A 15,497-nucleotide genomic window follows, 5' to 3' on the forward strand; every position below is an offset into this window, starting at 1 on the left:
GTGCGCCTTCAGAATTGACAACTAAGCATGCGCTGGAGCCAATGCGCAGGCGACGTGTATTACGTCATGGCGAGCGCAGGCGTAATGAACGGGCCTGAGTCTGCGCAGACTCAGAAAATTTCGGCAAGCCTAAGAATGGCGGGCACGGGTTTAGTCGCCGGAGAGGTTGTGGTAGACGCGCTGCCGTATTTTGACCAAGGTTACGAAGCGCCCGGTGTGCGGGAAGCGGTAAGTTCGCGCTGTCGGTGTAGCTGAGTCAGCGCTGTCTAGCCCTTGGTGCTGAAAAAGCACCTTGCAAGTTGCTGTCCCTGTCCTGGCCCCTGTTCTCGTTTCTAGGCTGCAGCGCTGGTGGAGGAGGAAACCCGCAGATACCGACCTACTAAGAACTACCTGAGCTACCTGACAGCCCCGGATTATTCTGCTTTTGAGGCAAGTGTGAGGTCTTGAGTGCTGTGAATATTTTGAGAGTTCTAGCCACAGAAAAGTGAATTTTAAATGCCAGCTTTAACTATTTCTTGTTTAGCTATTACTTTATTGTGTAGGTGTTATCGGTCCATTGAAAACAGCTAGATAAACGTTTTCCATCTTTCTTATTCTGAGACCCACTGAAGGACTTTCTGGGGTTTCGCGACCTAACAATGCAAAAAATAGCGTGTACGTTTTTCAGACATTGGCTCCTTGGCGTAAATTTTCAAAGGTATGCCCTACTCGCAAAGGTCTACACTGAAACGAGTAGGCATTTTTAATGTATATAAGCCTAATTACTTAGGCTCCTGAGAACCACTAGAGGGCGGCCTTTGTATCACAGGCTAGATATTTACCGAACATATGCGAATGACTGAAGTGACAAACCGTATAGAAATAAAATACTATTTAAATAATTAGCCCAGAAGTGCACCCAAGATACTACTTAGGGTGTAATCAGCTAAATGTAATGTGAAGCATTACTTCTAAATTAATAGATTCTGTTAGGCACTTAAGTATATACATATTTGAGTTTTTACCCCCCATTATAGGTAACCATATATTTAATGAAAGAATTCTGTTATGAAACGCAGGGCCCCTGAGTGGCTCAGTCGTCTGAGAAGCCGATTCTTGATTTCAGTTCAGGTCATGATCGCAGGTCATGGGATCTAGCTCCTGGTGGGACTCCTTGCTAAGGACGGAGCCTGCTTAAGATCCTCTGTCCCTGTCCCCCTTCCCCATGCACGTAAGCGTGCGTTTTCTCTCTCTCTCTCTCTCTCTCTCAAACAAAAAATGCAGTATTTATATTGAAGTAATGTGGGGGGGGGGGGGCGGGAAGTTGTTTAAGTTTTAAATAGAGAGAGGTGCTCCTGTGATATGTTATTTTCCCATGCATTTTCTAAATGTTACCCAAATATATAATGTTGCTACCCAAATATAGATGGTGCCACACTAAGAACTAAGTACAGGGGTGCCTGGGTGGCTCAGTCAGTTAAACACTGACTTTGGCTTGGGTCATGTTCTCAAAGATCATGGGTTCGAGCCCTGCACTGGGCTCTGTTTTGACAGCTGGGGGCCTGGATCCTGCTTCGGATTCTCTGTCTCCCTCTCTCTGCCCCTCCCCCGCTCACGATTAGTCTCTCTCTCTCAAAAATAAAATAAACATTTAAAATATTTACAAAAAAGAACTAAGTACAGTAATGCTTCCTTATTAGATTGGCTCTTGAAAATTTCAGATTACTTGACCCAGTTTTCCTTTCAGCTCTCGCAAATACAACAGATGCCTCCTTTCGTTATAATTAGTATACTGATTATTTAACCCTTTTTTATAAATAGGAATTAATAACGTACAAGGCTCCCCATCTCAGTCCTAAAAACAACCCTGTGAATTATATAACTATGTTTATTATCCTAATTTTTTAAATGGGAAAACTACAGCTTAGAGAAGCTAATTTGCCTAAGACCTTAACCACTCCTCAAACTGCTTTTGAAACTGCTCTTCCCAGGTGCCTGGCTGGCTTGGTTGGTAGAGCATATGACTCTTGATTTCTGGGTTGTAAGTTTGAGCCCCACATTTTTACTTAAAAATAAAATCTTTAAGGAGCCCCTGGGTGGCTCAGTTGGTTAAGTGCCCGATTGTTGATTTCAACTCAGGTCATGATCTCACGGTTTGTGGGTTTGAGCTGATGGTGTGGAGACTGCTTAGGATTCTGTCTCCCCCTCTTTCTGCCCCTGCCCTGCTCGCTTACTCTATAAATAAATAAATAAATAAATAAATAAATAAATAAATAAATAAATAAATAAATTTTCTTGGAAGAAAGAAAGAAAGCTCTTGAGTTAATTCATTAAACAATTATTTATGGGGAAAAAACCTATTTATGAAAGTCTATTCTATGCTAGGAATTGGAGAACTGAAATACTACTATAAATGAATACCTAAGCAGTTCTTTATACTCAGGCCAGGAAATGTGCAGAACAGAAATGGAATAGGATATTGACCAAAACATTGCACCTCAAGGAGTGGAGCTCTACCATAGCTCCCAGCTATCCTTTTTTAATTGCACAATTGTTAGAACAGATAGCAGAACCGGTTTCTTTTTCCCTTTCCCCATTTCTCATTCTTTGAAAAGAGTAAAGTATGAAAATGGCAGCCAAGACCAAAAAGAAAGTATGGGTTTAGGCTCATAGCCCTAAAGCAAAAGCAAATTTTTTCATGTCCAAGTCCTTTCCTCCACCACCCCTTACCCCCAACCCAACCCTGTGAATACTTAGATCACCACTGGCTTCACTATACAGTCAACTGATAAGTTAAAAACAAATGATAATCATGTCCTATCTCCACCTCAGAACACTTAAATGGGAGTGGGAGAGAGGGGTAAGATGTGACTGGGATTGAAATTGTTTTCAAAGCTCCCAGCTGATTATTATGTGCTTCTGGGACTGAGAACCACTGGTTGAGGATTTAACCTTTTCCCTGTGGGTCCCTTTATATATGAAGTATGTGTTCTCCTGACCCTTGAGAGCATTTAACCCAGAGAAGGCTTGGTGGGAAGGGAAATGATCCATATTAATGGATAGCATAAAGGACAAATATTTAAGTAGGTTAGATTTATTATTTGTTTGGCGGTTATTAATTGCAATTTGTCGATATGATTTTGGAAATAATTCTTTCTCCAAATCAGACCGACATAATGAGAAATGAATTTGAAAGACTGGCTGCTCGACAACCAATAGAATTACTCAGTATGAAACGGTAAGTTCTACTTCTGGGTTCAGCTGGACCCAAATCATTGTTCAGTTTTAAGTTACTAGTAAAACTGCTGTAGGTCTGTTAAAATGTTGCAAAGAAAAAATTCCTATCTGATTTTATATATTTATATTTTTTCATGTAATAGTGGTTTTTATAATTCTGTGTTCAGATATATTTTTGCACTGTTATTTAAAAATGAAAAGCATTTTAGGGGCGCCTGGGTGGTTCAGTTGGTTAAGCGGTGGTGAGTGCAAGCCCACATCAAATTCTTTTCTGTCAGCACAGAGCCTGCTTCAGATCCTCTGTCCTCGCTCTCTGCCCTCCCCCGTGCATGCTCTCTCTCATTCTCAAAAAAAATAAAGATTAAAAAAGAAATACAAACTGCTGTATTTTAAAATCCAACAACAGAGGAATGGTGTGAATTGTAATGAGGTTCATGTTTTTAAAATTTTTCAAGGACATGTTCCTAATTAGATCTCTAGTTCTTTGCTCACAACATATCTGGGTGAAACCATGTTAATGGCTTATAATGATTCCTGCTTCACTCTTACACAAGGCAGCATTAGTAAACAGAGTGCTAGGATAGTTTGACTTTGGTTCCACTCTCTTCCCTCCCCTGTCACTTTATTTCAAAATTGCTTCTCTCTCAGGGGTGAAAAACCCAAACTTCCTTTGTTACTTTTTCTAAAATGAATGCTTAACATCTGAGATCCCTGTTGACTTTAAGATCACTCTGGAATTGTGAGAACTGCTAAGTAATCTGTCACAGCCCAGTCCTTTGAGAAAGGGCCACATCCACAGTAGGTTCATCCTCTCAGCATATGTATAGATTAGAAGAGGGATTTGAGTCTGTAGAACCGGAAGACTATATTGCTTCTTCTCTTGTGCTCCATTTCCTGTCTATCCTGAGTGATAAAGGCAGAATAAATTCCAGGATTCCTCATTTCTTCTGTTCCCAGGTCCTTCTGCTCTATAGATATTCAGGACAGTAACTCCTTTATGGCGGTATGTCTCAAAGCCTTAGACCCATTAAACAGTGGATTGTGAATGAAACTTAATAAGATATCATTTTAAAGGAAATAGATTAGGGGTGCCTGGGTGCCTTAGTTGGTTAAGTGTCCAACTCTTGGTTTTGGCTCAGGTCATGATCTCATGGTTTGTGGGATTGAGCACAGAGCCTGCTTGGGATTCTCTCTCTCCCTCTCTCTTTGCCCCTCCCTCCACTCACACACGCTCTTTTTTTCATAGGAACAGTTTGGGGTTTTTACAGTAGCTAGTCAAAATATTAAAATGGAAATTAAAACTTCATCTGTAGTAACTCATCAGTAACAAGCTGAGATTTATGAAGAGTATTTATTGGCTATGTCAGCAGTGTTGAAGGAATGTGTAGTGTGTAGAGAGAATAGAGTTAGGTCCAAGTGCAAAGAATTAACGATCTCTCTTCCATTTTTTTCTTTAGAGCGGTGTGGGTATGTGGGTGGAAAGCTGGATGAATGTAGGTGTGTTTTACAAAAATGATAGCATAGTTTTTTCGTATCCTATTTTTTTCTCTTAATATTATAAACATGTTAATGTTTCAAATATTCTTTAGTAGCATTCAGTAACTAGTATAACAGTCCTTCATATGAACGTACTCTAGTTTATTGAATCACTTCATGTTGAAGTAAACCATTTTTTTTGTTTCTGTATATAATGAATGTTAAATCTTATTTGTGAATGAATTGTTTCTTAGGATGAATAGGTTTCTTATTACCGCACAATCTACATCTTCAATCTTCTGTAGATTATACATTGTGCATAGGCCTGTGAAGCATTCTATTGGGAGGAAAGGTAAAGATTTTATTGTTGTTTAATTTCAGATATGAACTTCCAGCCCCTTCCTCAGGTCAGAAAAATGACATTACTGCATGGCAAGAATGTGTAAACAATTCTATGGCACAGTTAGAGCATCAAGCGGTTCGAATTGAGAATCTGGAACTAATGTCACAGCATGGATGCAATGCCTGGAAAGTATATAATGAGTAAGAAGTTTTTTGTTTTTATAAACCCATCCTACCCACAGTTTTGGTGTTTTTTTTTTAAAGTGGGGGGGTGGGGCGCCTGGGTGGCTCAGTCGGTTAAGTGTCTGACTTCAGCCAGGTCATGATCTCACGGTTCATGAGTTCGAGCCCCACATCGGGCTCCGTGCTGACAGCTCAAAGCCTGGAGCCTGCTTCAGATTCTCTGTCTCCCTCTCTCTCTGTCCCTCCCCGACTTGTGTTCTGTCTCTTTCTCTCTCTCCTTCAAAAATAAATAAACATTAAGAAAAAAAAATTTTTTTAATGACTTCAAAGAAAGATAAGCCTGGGGAGACACAGCTGTTTGAAGACTGACTCTTGAGAGAATTGCAGTTAATAGGGGGAAAAAAAGTAGAGAAAGAAGAATATTTGAGTCATTAAAGCCAAGAAACAATATTGGATCTAGAGCAAGAGAATAGTAGGGCCAGTGTGGTTCAAATGGACCCTAAAGGTGATTCTCTACTGCGTTGAGGAAGTCGACAGGGTTATGTGAATTATATCTCAGTAAAGCTTTATTTAAAAGGTGTGGAGGGGTGTTGGTGACTGCCCTTGAATCACTTCTCTCAGGGTCACCCTGGGTTGGGTGGCTTAGTCGGTTAAGTGTCAGCTCTGGTCAGGTCACAATCTCACAGCTCATGAGTTCCAGCCCCACATAGGGCTCTCTGCTGATGGTGCAGAGCCTGGTTTGGATTATCTTTCTCTTTCTGTCCTCCCCACCCCCCCCCCACCCCCACCCTGCCCCGCCGCTTGTGTGCGTGTGCACGCTCGCTCTCTCTCAAAAACAAATAAACACTTAAATTTTTTTTAATCACTTCTCTCAGGATGATAGTTGCATGCTACTGTATATTGCTCAGCTTTTCCGCTGTGCTAGTGAGAGCCGACTTGTACGAAATCTAAATCTGCAGCCTTCCATGACAGTTTTGTCTTCTTTCTCTAGTTAGCAATAGATGGGAGGGGAGAATGACACGATAAATGTGGGTACAGAAATAGGGAGATAATAGGGATTTGAATGAATACAGTCGTGAGTTATTTTCCATTCTCTCCATGGAAAGTAATGATAGTTTAAGAAGTGACCTAACTATATGAAATCACGGTATCAGTAAACTGGTTGGTCTTGAGATGTTAAAAGACCTGAAGTGGAATTCAGCTGACACTTTTCTATGTTACCTTGACCAAGTTACTTAATCTTTCTAAGCTTAATGTCCTCACATGTGAGATAGGAGTAATCATACCTACCTCAAAGAATTCTTAGGAGAATTAAATTAGCTAATAGTTACATATAGAGTGTCTAATGTGGTATTTGGCACAGAGCTCAATAGCAGAAGAACTTGAATTTGTATCAACTAGATAGTTCACTTTTAGTTGGTATTATTACATTTTAATGTATATTAATCTGGTTTTCCTCTTTTCCTTCCTTAGAAATCTAGTTCATATGATTGAACATGCACAGAAAGAGCTCCAGAAGTTAAGGCAAGTTTGTTTTTCCTTTTACTTTTTTTTCCTATTTATTTATTTAAGTTTTTTTTTTTTTTTAATGTTTGTTTATTTTTGAGAGAGAGTGCATGCGAGCGGGGGGAGGGGCAGAGAGAGAAGGAGACAGAGGATCTGAAAAGGGCTCTGTGCTGACAGCAGAGAGCCCGATGCGGGGCTCAGACTCACCAACCGTGAGATCATGACCTGAGCCAAAGTCGGATGCTTAACCAACTGAGCCACCCAGGTGCCCCTTGAGATTTTATTTTCAAGTAATGTCTACATCCAGCATAGAGGTCGAACTCACAGCTCAGGATCATGCGAGATCACGAGTTACATGTTCTTCTGACTGAACCAGCAGGTGCCCTTATTTTCCTCTTACTTTAAAGTTTAGGTGAATCATTATTAAACAGACAGAAGAAAAAGGAACCCATGGACTGTAGTCATACGAGAGTAGTACTAGATGATCTATGTGTCCAGCATCCAGTGCTGGGTTTGCCTTACTAGAGCAAAGAAGAAGTAGACTTGAGATCTGAAAACATCTCTACCAAGTCATTTGCAATTTGCAAATCAGCAAACATTGAAAAGGCACTTTTAGAAGGAGAAAATGTTGTAGCAGAACATGTATAATCTGATTTATGTAAAAAAAATTCATCTTGGGGCATCTGGAGTGGAGCATGCAACTCTTGATCTTGGGGTCATGAGTTCAAGCCCCATGTTGGGCATAGAGGTTACTTTAAAAAAAAATTAATCTCTTCTTGCACATATACATGTAGAGAAGAGTTTGGAAAGAGAGGGAGGGAGGGAGAAAAGGGAGAAAGAAAGACTTTGGAAAAACACCCACCAAAAACTGAACAGCAGTTAGTTAGAAGGAGAGGCACATGGGAGGAGGGACTTCTCTTTAATCTATGTGTATGTGTACTACATGCTTAATTTTTCATGATGAGCATGTTTTATGAAATTTGTAATTGAAAAATAGGTAATTCTTGGGGTTAGTCTATTACTGTATCTGTCCCTCTCAAGGAATTAAAGATGTTATATTACGTTGATTATAGATTTTCTGTTGATTTTCGTCTTATATTAAAATGTAGGTGGGTCATATAAATAATATTTTACAGGAAACATATTCAAGATTTAAACTGGCAGCGAAAGAACATGCAGCTCACAGCTGGATCCAAATTAAGGGAAATGGAGTCAACGTGCGTATCTTCAGTTCCATCATCTTTTAAATCACTTAGCACATTTTAAGATCCAGATTTAATAATGTGATTCAACACTATTCAAATGCAATGCCACAGGTGTCAAACAAATGCTGTTTTCTGAATCCCGCTCTTCACTGCCTCTGCCTGTCTCTTGATATGTGGGCTTGGAAGGCACAGAGAGGGGCGGGACCACTGCTGCTTGCTTCTGGTCTCAGAACACCCTGTCTCCAGCGCAGGGTTTCTGCTCTGAAAAGGATTCTACTTCTACTCCTTTTAAAAGGAAAAACACTTACCTATTTTTTAACTCATGAGGGAGGGAGATTTCATACTTTGATAATTTGTTTCCACTTTTTTCCCTGTGTTCATTTTTTTACTTTTAAAATGTTCTTCATATATACTGATAAATTTATATGAGTCCCTAAATATAATCAGGAATTTTTGTATCATTTCTCTTTTTTGCTTTGTATTTCCCTTCTCCCTTCCCCGCCCATCATTCTCCTTGTTCCACCTTCTCCTCCCCCTCCATGTACCCCGTGTTATCAGTCTACTCATCTTTTCACATTTTTCTTCAAGCTAATAGAATCTCCCAAATATACATGTGTGTTTCTTTTCATTTGTCATAGATTTTTTTTCTGTGGGATTCTTATTCTAGAAATTCCTCCATTTTTAACTATTGCCTCTGCCCTGTTTTCTCTCCATTTATTTAATCCCATTAAATGTTATCTTCCATCACCTTGTCCTGTCTCTTCAACCATTTCTGATTTGCTTTAAAAATTTTTATTTTGAAATAATCGTAGATTCACATTCAGTTGTAAGAAATATTACAGCTAGACTTTATGTACCCTTTATCCACTTTCCCCCAGTTGTGCCTTAGTTTTTTAAAATGGAAAGTTAAAGTGGTTCACAATATGACCCTGAAAGAAAACATATATGATAAAATCTTCTAAGAGAAATTCTATATTAAGTAGTTTTTCCTTTTTTTTTTTTAACTTGTTTAGTTGGGTATCCCTCGTCAGCAAGAATTATGAGATTGAAAGGACTATCGTGCAATTAGAAAATGAAATATTTCAAATGAAGCAGCAACATGGAGAGGCAAACAAAGAAAACATCCGGCAAGACTTCTAAAGAGACAGATGAATTTTATGGGTAGAAAGGAAGGCAGACTGGGCTTTCACAGGAAATCAGGCATCTGAGCTGTGAAGGAGAACAGCATCTTAAGGAAATCATCAGTGGTTAAATGTTTACTGTAGAGTGTGGACTGTTATATTTGTACGTTTTAGCAGAATAAAAGCTTTCAGCTTGGTGGGCTTTTTGTTCTGTTTTGTTTTTGCCATAAAAAAACAACTTTAGGCTTTCAAAATAAGTATGACTTTAGAATAATATTATAGAATTAATTTTGAACAACTGGACCAAATTTTGTATCCAAGAGATATTTATAGAAAGTTTTTAACATGTACAGTCAGTTGGAAACTTTTGGTTTATATAGTTTCAAATAAAGGGTTAAGTTCTAAACAGATTTTTGATTGTCATGCAAGACTTCTGAAATACAGTGTCCATCTGTGTCGTCCGTCATCCGTCGTTATCATCATCAGAGGTAACAATTTCATGAAGCTTGGACCCCCATTCTAAGCACTTGAGGTAGGTGAACTAACGTGAATACAAAAATCATTTGATCCTCACAGAAACCCTAGGAAGTAGGTACTGCCGTTCCTGTACACAGACTTATAGTGGGTGCTGATGAAGAAACTTGTCGAAGTTCTATAGCTAGAAGGTCATCCAGGTGTTTGATCCAGTAGTGCAGCTCCAGAGTTGTGTTCTAACCCTCCACTTGTAAGGAATTGACGAGTATAAAAGATGACTTCCTGATTCAGGAGAAAATCTTTGCGGCACATCTGCTTGCAGCCTCCTGTAATCTCACCGCTGTTCTTTGGGTTCCAGGGTCTCATCCCACGTCGAGCTGTAATGCAGCGTTGAGTTTATTGTGATTCTGAAATAAAAGGTAAACAGCAGCAAAGCCCATTATTGGAGGAGGCGGTAAGTTGGGAGTTTTATTTATTTTTTTTTTTATTTATTTTTGGGGCAGAGAGAGACAGAGCATGAACGGGGGAGGGGCAGAGAGAGAGGGAGACACAGAATCGGAAACAGGCTCCAGGCTCCGAGCCATCAGCCCAGAGCCCGACGTGGGGCTCGAACTCACAGACCGCGAGATCGTGACCTGGCTGAAGTCGGACGCTTAACCAACTGCGCCATCCAGGCGCCCCAAGTTGGGAGTTTTAAAACAATGTTTCTCAAGTTTTGGTTTTTTTTAATTTTGAGAGCACACAAGCGTGCAAGGGAGAGGGGCAGAGAGAGAACCCCAAGCAGGCTCCACACTGCGCTCACTAAAGCCTTAATGCGGGGCTCGATCTCACAAACTGAGATCATGATCTAAGAGCCCTTATCAAAAGTGGGATGCTTAACTGACTGAGCCACCCAGGCACTCCCCCCTTTTTGTTTCTTAAGTAGGCTCCACACCCAGTGTGGGGCTTCAACTCATGACCCTGAGATTGAGTCGCATGCTGCACCAGTCCGTGCAGCCAGCCAGGTGCCCCAGTGTTTCTCAGGTTTCTCTTAATGGTGGAGAGAGAATACATCTTGGGAGCAGAGGGTTACTGGTTTATGGTCATAACTTGAAGTGACTTGTGACACCAAATATTTCCATCTTTTATTTTTTTTTAAATTATATTCTTGCTCCACTGGAAAATTCATTCCACTAATGCCTAATCCAATTTGCTTCACCTTCTCAGCCCCAAGAAATTGTATCTTCTGCTGTTCCCTGCCTGAGAGACTAGACTTTAGGTTATCCCAGTCCCTTACCACACTCCTCTGTCCAGTGGTATTCCCTTTTTCACTATTTTGCTAGTAAATCCCAGTCTAGTATAGTGACCAGCTTACAGAGCTTGCGTGTTTCCTCGGCCGAGTTTGGTGTGCCAGGTTCAGAGTGCATTACTCCACAGAAAGCAGCTCAATGACAAATCTGTAAATTAAGATTGATAGTTCTCTTTCTCTAGATTGATCATACTCATAAAGTTTGTCCCATTAATTGAGATTCCTGTCATTCATAAATAACTACACAGAGTTTAAGGATGCCTCCAGCAAAGCTAAGAGAAAACAAGTCTGCAGGACATTGGATAAACTGAGCGAGGTCACCAGCCCCACCACTTGGTCAATATGTGAGCCAGTGAACTTACTGTTTTACAAGTCAATTTGAATTGGATTTTTTTATCACCACATAAACCATCCTAACTTAAGCCTTCAAGATAAAATAACCAGGTATTTTTTCCTGAAGATTGTAACACGACATGCAACAAAACACTTGATTTTTAGAGTGTTTGTCAAATAGTATACAATGCAGATTGAGATCTCTTTGGTTGTCATCCTAGAAGGGAAAATAATGAGCAGAGAAAAGTGTGAGATAGTTAACCCTTCTTTATCAACTTGAAGAGAAATGGAGCTTCCTAGCCCATATGAAAGACACCTTTCAGTTACCATCAATTTCACAGACATGTTTGTAAATTGTCTTAAATATTTTAATCACAGAGGTGCCTGGCTGGCTCAGTTGGTTGAGTGTGTGACACTCGATCTTAGGGTTGTGAGTTCAAGTCCCATGTTGGGTGTAGAGATAACTTAAAATCTTTTAAAAATTTTATTTTACTGGGGGTGTCTGGATGGCTTAGTTGGTTAAGCATCCAACTCTTGATCTCCACTCAGGTCATGATCTCAGAGGTTCATGAGTTTGAGCCCTGCATCAGGCTACTCACTGTCAGTGTAGAGACTGCTTGGGATTCTCTCCCTCTCTTTCTGTCCCTCCCCTGCTCATGTTCTCTCTCTTTCAGAATGAAAGAAAAAATATATATATACATATATATATATTTTTTAGGGGCACCTAAAAACTGCTGTCAGTGTGGAGTCCACTTCTACATTTTTTTTTATTCCTTTACTCCTCCTACCCCTCTTCCTTTCTGCCGTTCATTCCAATCCAGTATTACTGCCACCCCAGACAAGCATTTAGGATATCTTTCACAGTTCTGGGGATTAACTGGGCTTAGGTAGAAAGTACTTAAGGATTTTCTTACAGTTGTGGTCAGAGGGTGTCCGGGACTAGTGTTTTCTCAGTAGATTCACTTGTATCTGACACATGGGCTGGGAAGAATCAAACAACTGACAGCTGACTGGGACTTTCAGGAATCCTTGGGCACCTCTCTCTCTATGTGGTTTCTCTCGCATGGAGACTTCAGGGTAGCCAGACTTCTTACGTGACAGCTCCTCCAAAGGCATATGTCAGAGAGTCCAGCATAAGATGTATTACCTTCTATGACTTGGCCCCAGAAGTCACACTGTTACTTCTGACCTGTTGTGTTTGTTCGAAGCAAGACAGTAAAGCCAGCCCATATTCAAGGGAGAGGAATTAGATTCCATCTCAGTTGGGAATAATGTTGAATTTGTAGACATATTTGGTTTTTCTAAACTTAGACATGCTTTAATATCCCTCCCACTCCCTTTCCAACTTCAGTCCTAAAGTCATTAGATGGGGCAGAGCAAAGTAGGTACCCACAGAGAGGATGGGCCCTAAGTCCATTCTGGTGCTGTCCTGAGAAGAGGGGAAGACAGACACAGACACACAAACACACGGAAGGCATTGTGAAGACAGACCAAGAGAGCAACACCACGTAAAGACAGATTACAGTGATGAGTCTACAAGCCCAGGAATACCAGGGCTCGCTGGCAACCACCAGAAACTGGGAGGATGTATTCTTCCTAGAGCCTTCAGAAAGAGCATGGCCTTGCTGACACCTTGACTTCAAACTTCTAGGCCCCAGAACTGTAAGACAGTAAGTTTCTGTTGTTTTAAGACACTCAGTGTGTGGTATGTTCTCACAGCAGCCCTAGGAGAATAAAAGAAGTTATATTACAAGAAAGAGCCACAGTTCAGTTGAAAACAGGCATTATGTCAGTGGATACACAAGGCTGTTACCAGTCACGCCATCCCCTGCTCTCAGCCCTCTCTCTCAGCACGAAATAGAAAGTATTTGGAGAACCTGACTAGCCCAAGAGAAAAAAACCCTGAAGTTGTTGAAATTGACAGTTTTTTAACACATGACCCAGCCAACGGGGCGCCTGGGTGGCTCAGTCGGTTGAGCATCCGACTTTGGCTCAGGTCATGATCTCAGGGTCTGTGAGTTCAAGCCCCGTGTCGGGCTCTGTGCTGACAGCTCGGAGCTTGGAGCCTGTTTCGGACTCTGTGTCTCCCTCTCTGACCCTCCCCTGTCTCTCTCTGTCTCAAAAAAATAAGTAAAGGTTAAAGAAATAAAAAAAAAAAAAAAAAAATGACCCAGACAAGTCACTTAGCAGTGATGCTCAACACCCCTCCCACTCCAACACATAGAACTTTTAAAATTAGAACATGAGTGGGGGAGGGCAGAGGGGAGAGAGAAAAAGAGAGAGAGGTAGAGAATCTCAAGCAGGATCAATGCTCAGCGCAGAGCCTGACACAGAACTCAATTCCACGACCCTGGGATCATGACCTGAGTCAAAAATCAAGAGCTGGACGCTCAACTGACTGAGCCACCAAGGTACCCCTCACACACATAGCTTCTAATCTGTGTTTTACTTCCCCACTCTTGAATAAAAAACAATCAAGGATTACCAGATAGATAGCTAGGAAACTTCTTTATCAAGAAAGACAAGGAACAAAAACAGAGAAAACCCTGTGGGGAAATTAACAGATGGAGAAAGAAAAATAAAACCTTTTGTTTTTTAAGAACTATATCCTCAAATGGGGTGCCTGGCTGGCTCAGTCAGTAAAACACATGACTTGATCGTGGGGTTATGAGTTCCACCCCACGTTGGGGATAGGGTTTATTAGAAAAAGAAGAAGAAAAATATATCCTCAGAGAAGTAAGAAGATAAAAAAAAAAAAAAAAAAAGATACTGTTTTGTTAAGGAACACCTAGAGAACAAAACAGCTCCTGGGAATTAAGAAGCATGGTAGCAGAAATTAAAATTCAATAGATCTGTTAGGAATGTAAAAGTTGACAAACTCTCCCAGAAAGTGTAGCCAAAAATGCAAAAATAGAAAATAGAGGGAAAAAATAAGAAGACTAATTGGGAAGGTCAATATCCAAATATTTTTGAGATTAAAACGAAAACAAAAAACAGAAGGAGGAAATCATCAGAAAAATAATTCAGAATTTTCCAGAACTGAATGATAGGAGTTTCCAGATTTCAAGGTCCCAGAACAACAGATAAGAATAAACAAACTTCCAAGCATATTATTTATGAAGTGTCAGAACACCATGGACAACAAAGATTCTGCAAGATCTTGGAGAGGCATATCAAGAATTGAGAATCAATAATGCTCACTAGAACAACATTTGTGGTGTCCTCCAGACCAAACATGGGGATGGTGCTGCATTTGTTTTTGAGCTCTTTGCCATGAACCCCGGAGGGCCCTGGCAAGTATCTGGGTGTGATCTCAGGCATCCTCAAGATGATACTAGTGAGCCATTTTTTTTTTTTTAATTTTTTTTTTTTTTTACATTTATTTATTTTTGATCAAGAGAGACAGAGCATAAGTGGGGAAGGGGCAGAGAGAGAAGGAGACACAGAATCCAAAGCAGGCTCCAGGCTCCGAGCTGTCACCACAGAGTCCGACGCGGGGCTCGAACTCACAAACCATGAGATCACGACCTGAGCCGGAGTAGGACACTTAACCGACCGAGCCACCCAGGAGCCCATTAACAATGGCGTGGGCCATTCTTAAATGTTTATAATAACAAAGGATATGAGGACACTTCCTGATGGAAGAGAATACAGAAACAACCTTGAAAAAAAATCTAGAATCAAAATATCTTCAGGCTTCTCAGCATCGACTCTGGAAGCTAGAACGAAAGGAGCAGTGCCTTTAGAATTCTTAAGAAAATTTTCTAACCTATAATTCTATACCTAGTCAAATTATTAGTTAAGTTGAGGATAGAATAAAGACTTTCAGTCAAGTGAGATCTCAAAAACACCTACTACCTGAGTATCCTTTCTGAAGGAGCTGCTGGTGGATGTACTCTTCTGATTAGTGCCCTTGTGAAAAAGACCCCAGAGAGTTCCTTCCCCTCTTCTGCCATCTGACACAGCGAGAAGACGGCTGTCTTCTAAAAAAATTGTTTTTAATGTTTGTTTTATTTTTGACAGAGAGAGAGACAGAGGAGGGCAGGGGCAGAGAGAGAGGGAGACACAGAAACTGAAACAGGCTCCAGGCTCTGAGCTGTCAGTACAGAGCCCGACGTGGGGCTCGAACCCACGAACTGTGAGATCGTGACCTGAGCCAAAGTCGGACGCTTAACTGACTGAGCCACACGGATGCCCCAAAACGGCTGTCTTCTAGACACCTCCTCTGTACAGAGCTAGGTGGTGCTTGCTTCTCAGTATTTATATTAATTACCTTTCATATTTCTTTGTACTAGATCTTTATAGTAAGCTGAATAATGGCCCTCACATGTTCAGATCAAAATCCCTGGAACC

The 15,497-nt window shown here is 40.7% G+C and overlaps 1 protein-coding gene and 1 long non-coding RNA gene across 3 annotated transcripts in view; one reads left to right on the forward strand and one right to left on the reverse strand.

Moving 5' to 3' along the window:
• The first annotated feature begins 74 nt into the window (after positions 1–74).
• BCAS2 (BCAS2 pre-mRNA processing factor) lies at positions 75–9,246 on the forward strand. 2 transcript variants are annotated; one of them, XM_058716149.1, is made up of 7 exons: positions 80–228; positions 337–429; positions 3,147–3,217; positions 5,074–5,235; positions 6,691–6,741; positions 7,860–7,940; positions 8,942–9,246. In XM_058716149.1, the coding sequence occupies exons 1-7, from the start codon at positions 85–87 to the stop codon at positions 9,066–9,068; spliced, it is 729 nt and encodes a 242-aa protein (XP_058572132.1). In that variant the 5' UTR covers positions 80–84; the 3' UTR covers positions 9,069–9,246. The 2 variants fall into 2 exon arrangements, with proteins under 2 accessions (XP_058572133.1, XP_058572132.1); XM_058716150.1 differs by lacking the exon at positions 6,691–6,741 and having other exon boundaries at positions 75–228.
• Positions 9,247–9,357: 111 nt separating this feature from the next.
• The window catches only part of LOC131504151 (uncharacterized), a 38,807-nt gene continuing 32,667 nt past the window's right edge, over positions 9,358–15,497 (reverse strand). Inside the window, exon 2 of the long non-coding RNA XR_009257812.1 lies at positions 9,358–9,930. This is a non-coding gene — a long non-coding RNA (uncharacterized LOC131504151). The remainder of the gene's footprint in view (positions 9,931–15,497) is intronic.

The sequence above is a fragment of the Neofelis nebulosa genome, chromosome 2 (genome assembly GCF_028018385.1).
Source record: "Neofelis nebulosa isolate mNeoNeb1 chromosome 2, mNeoNeb1.pri, whole genome shotgun sequence".
Classification (NCBI taxonomy): Eukaryota; Metazoa; Chordata; class Mammalia; order Carnivora; family Felidae; genus Neofelis; species Neofelis nebulosa.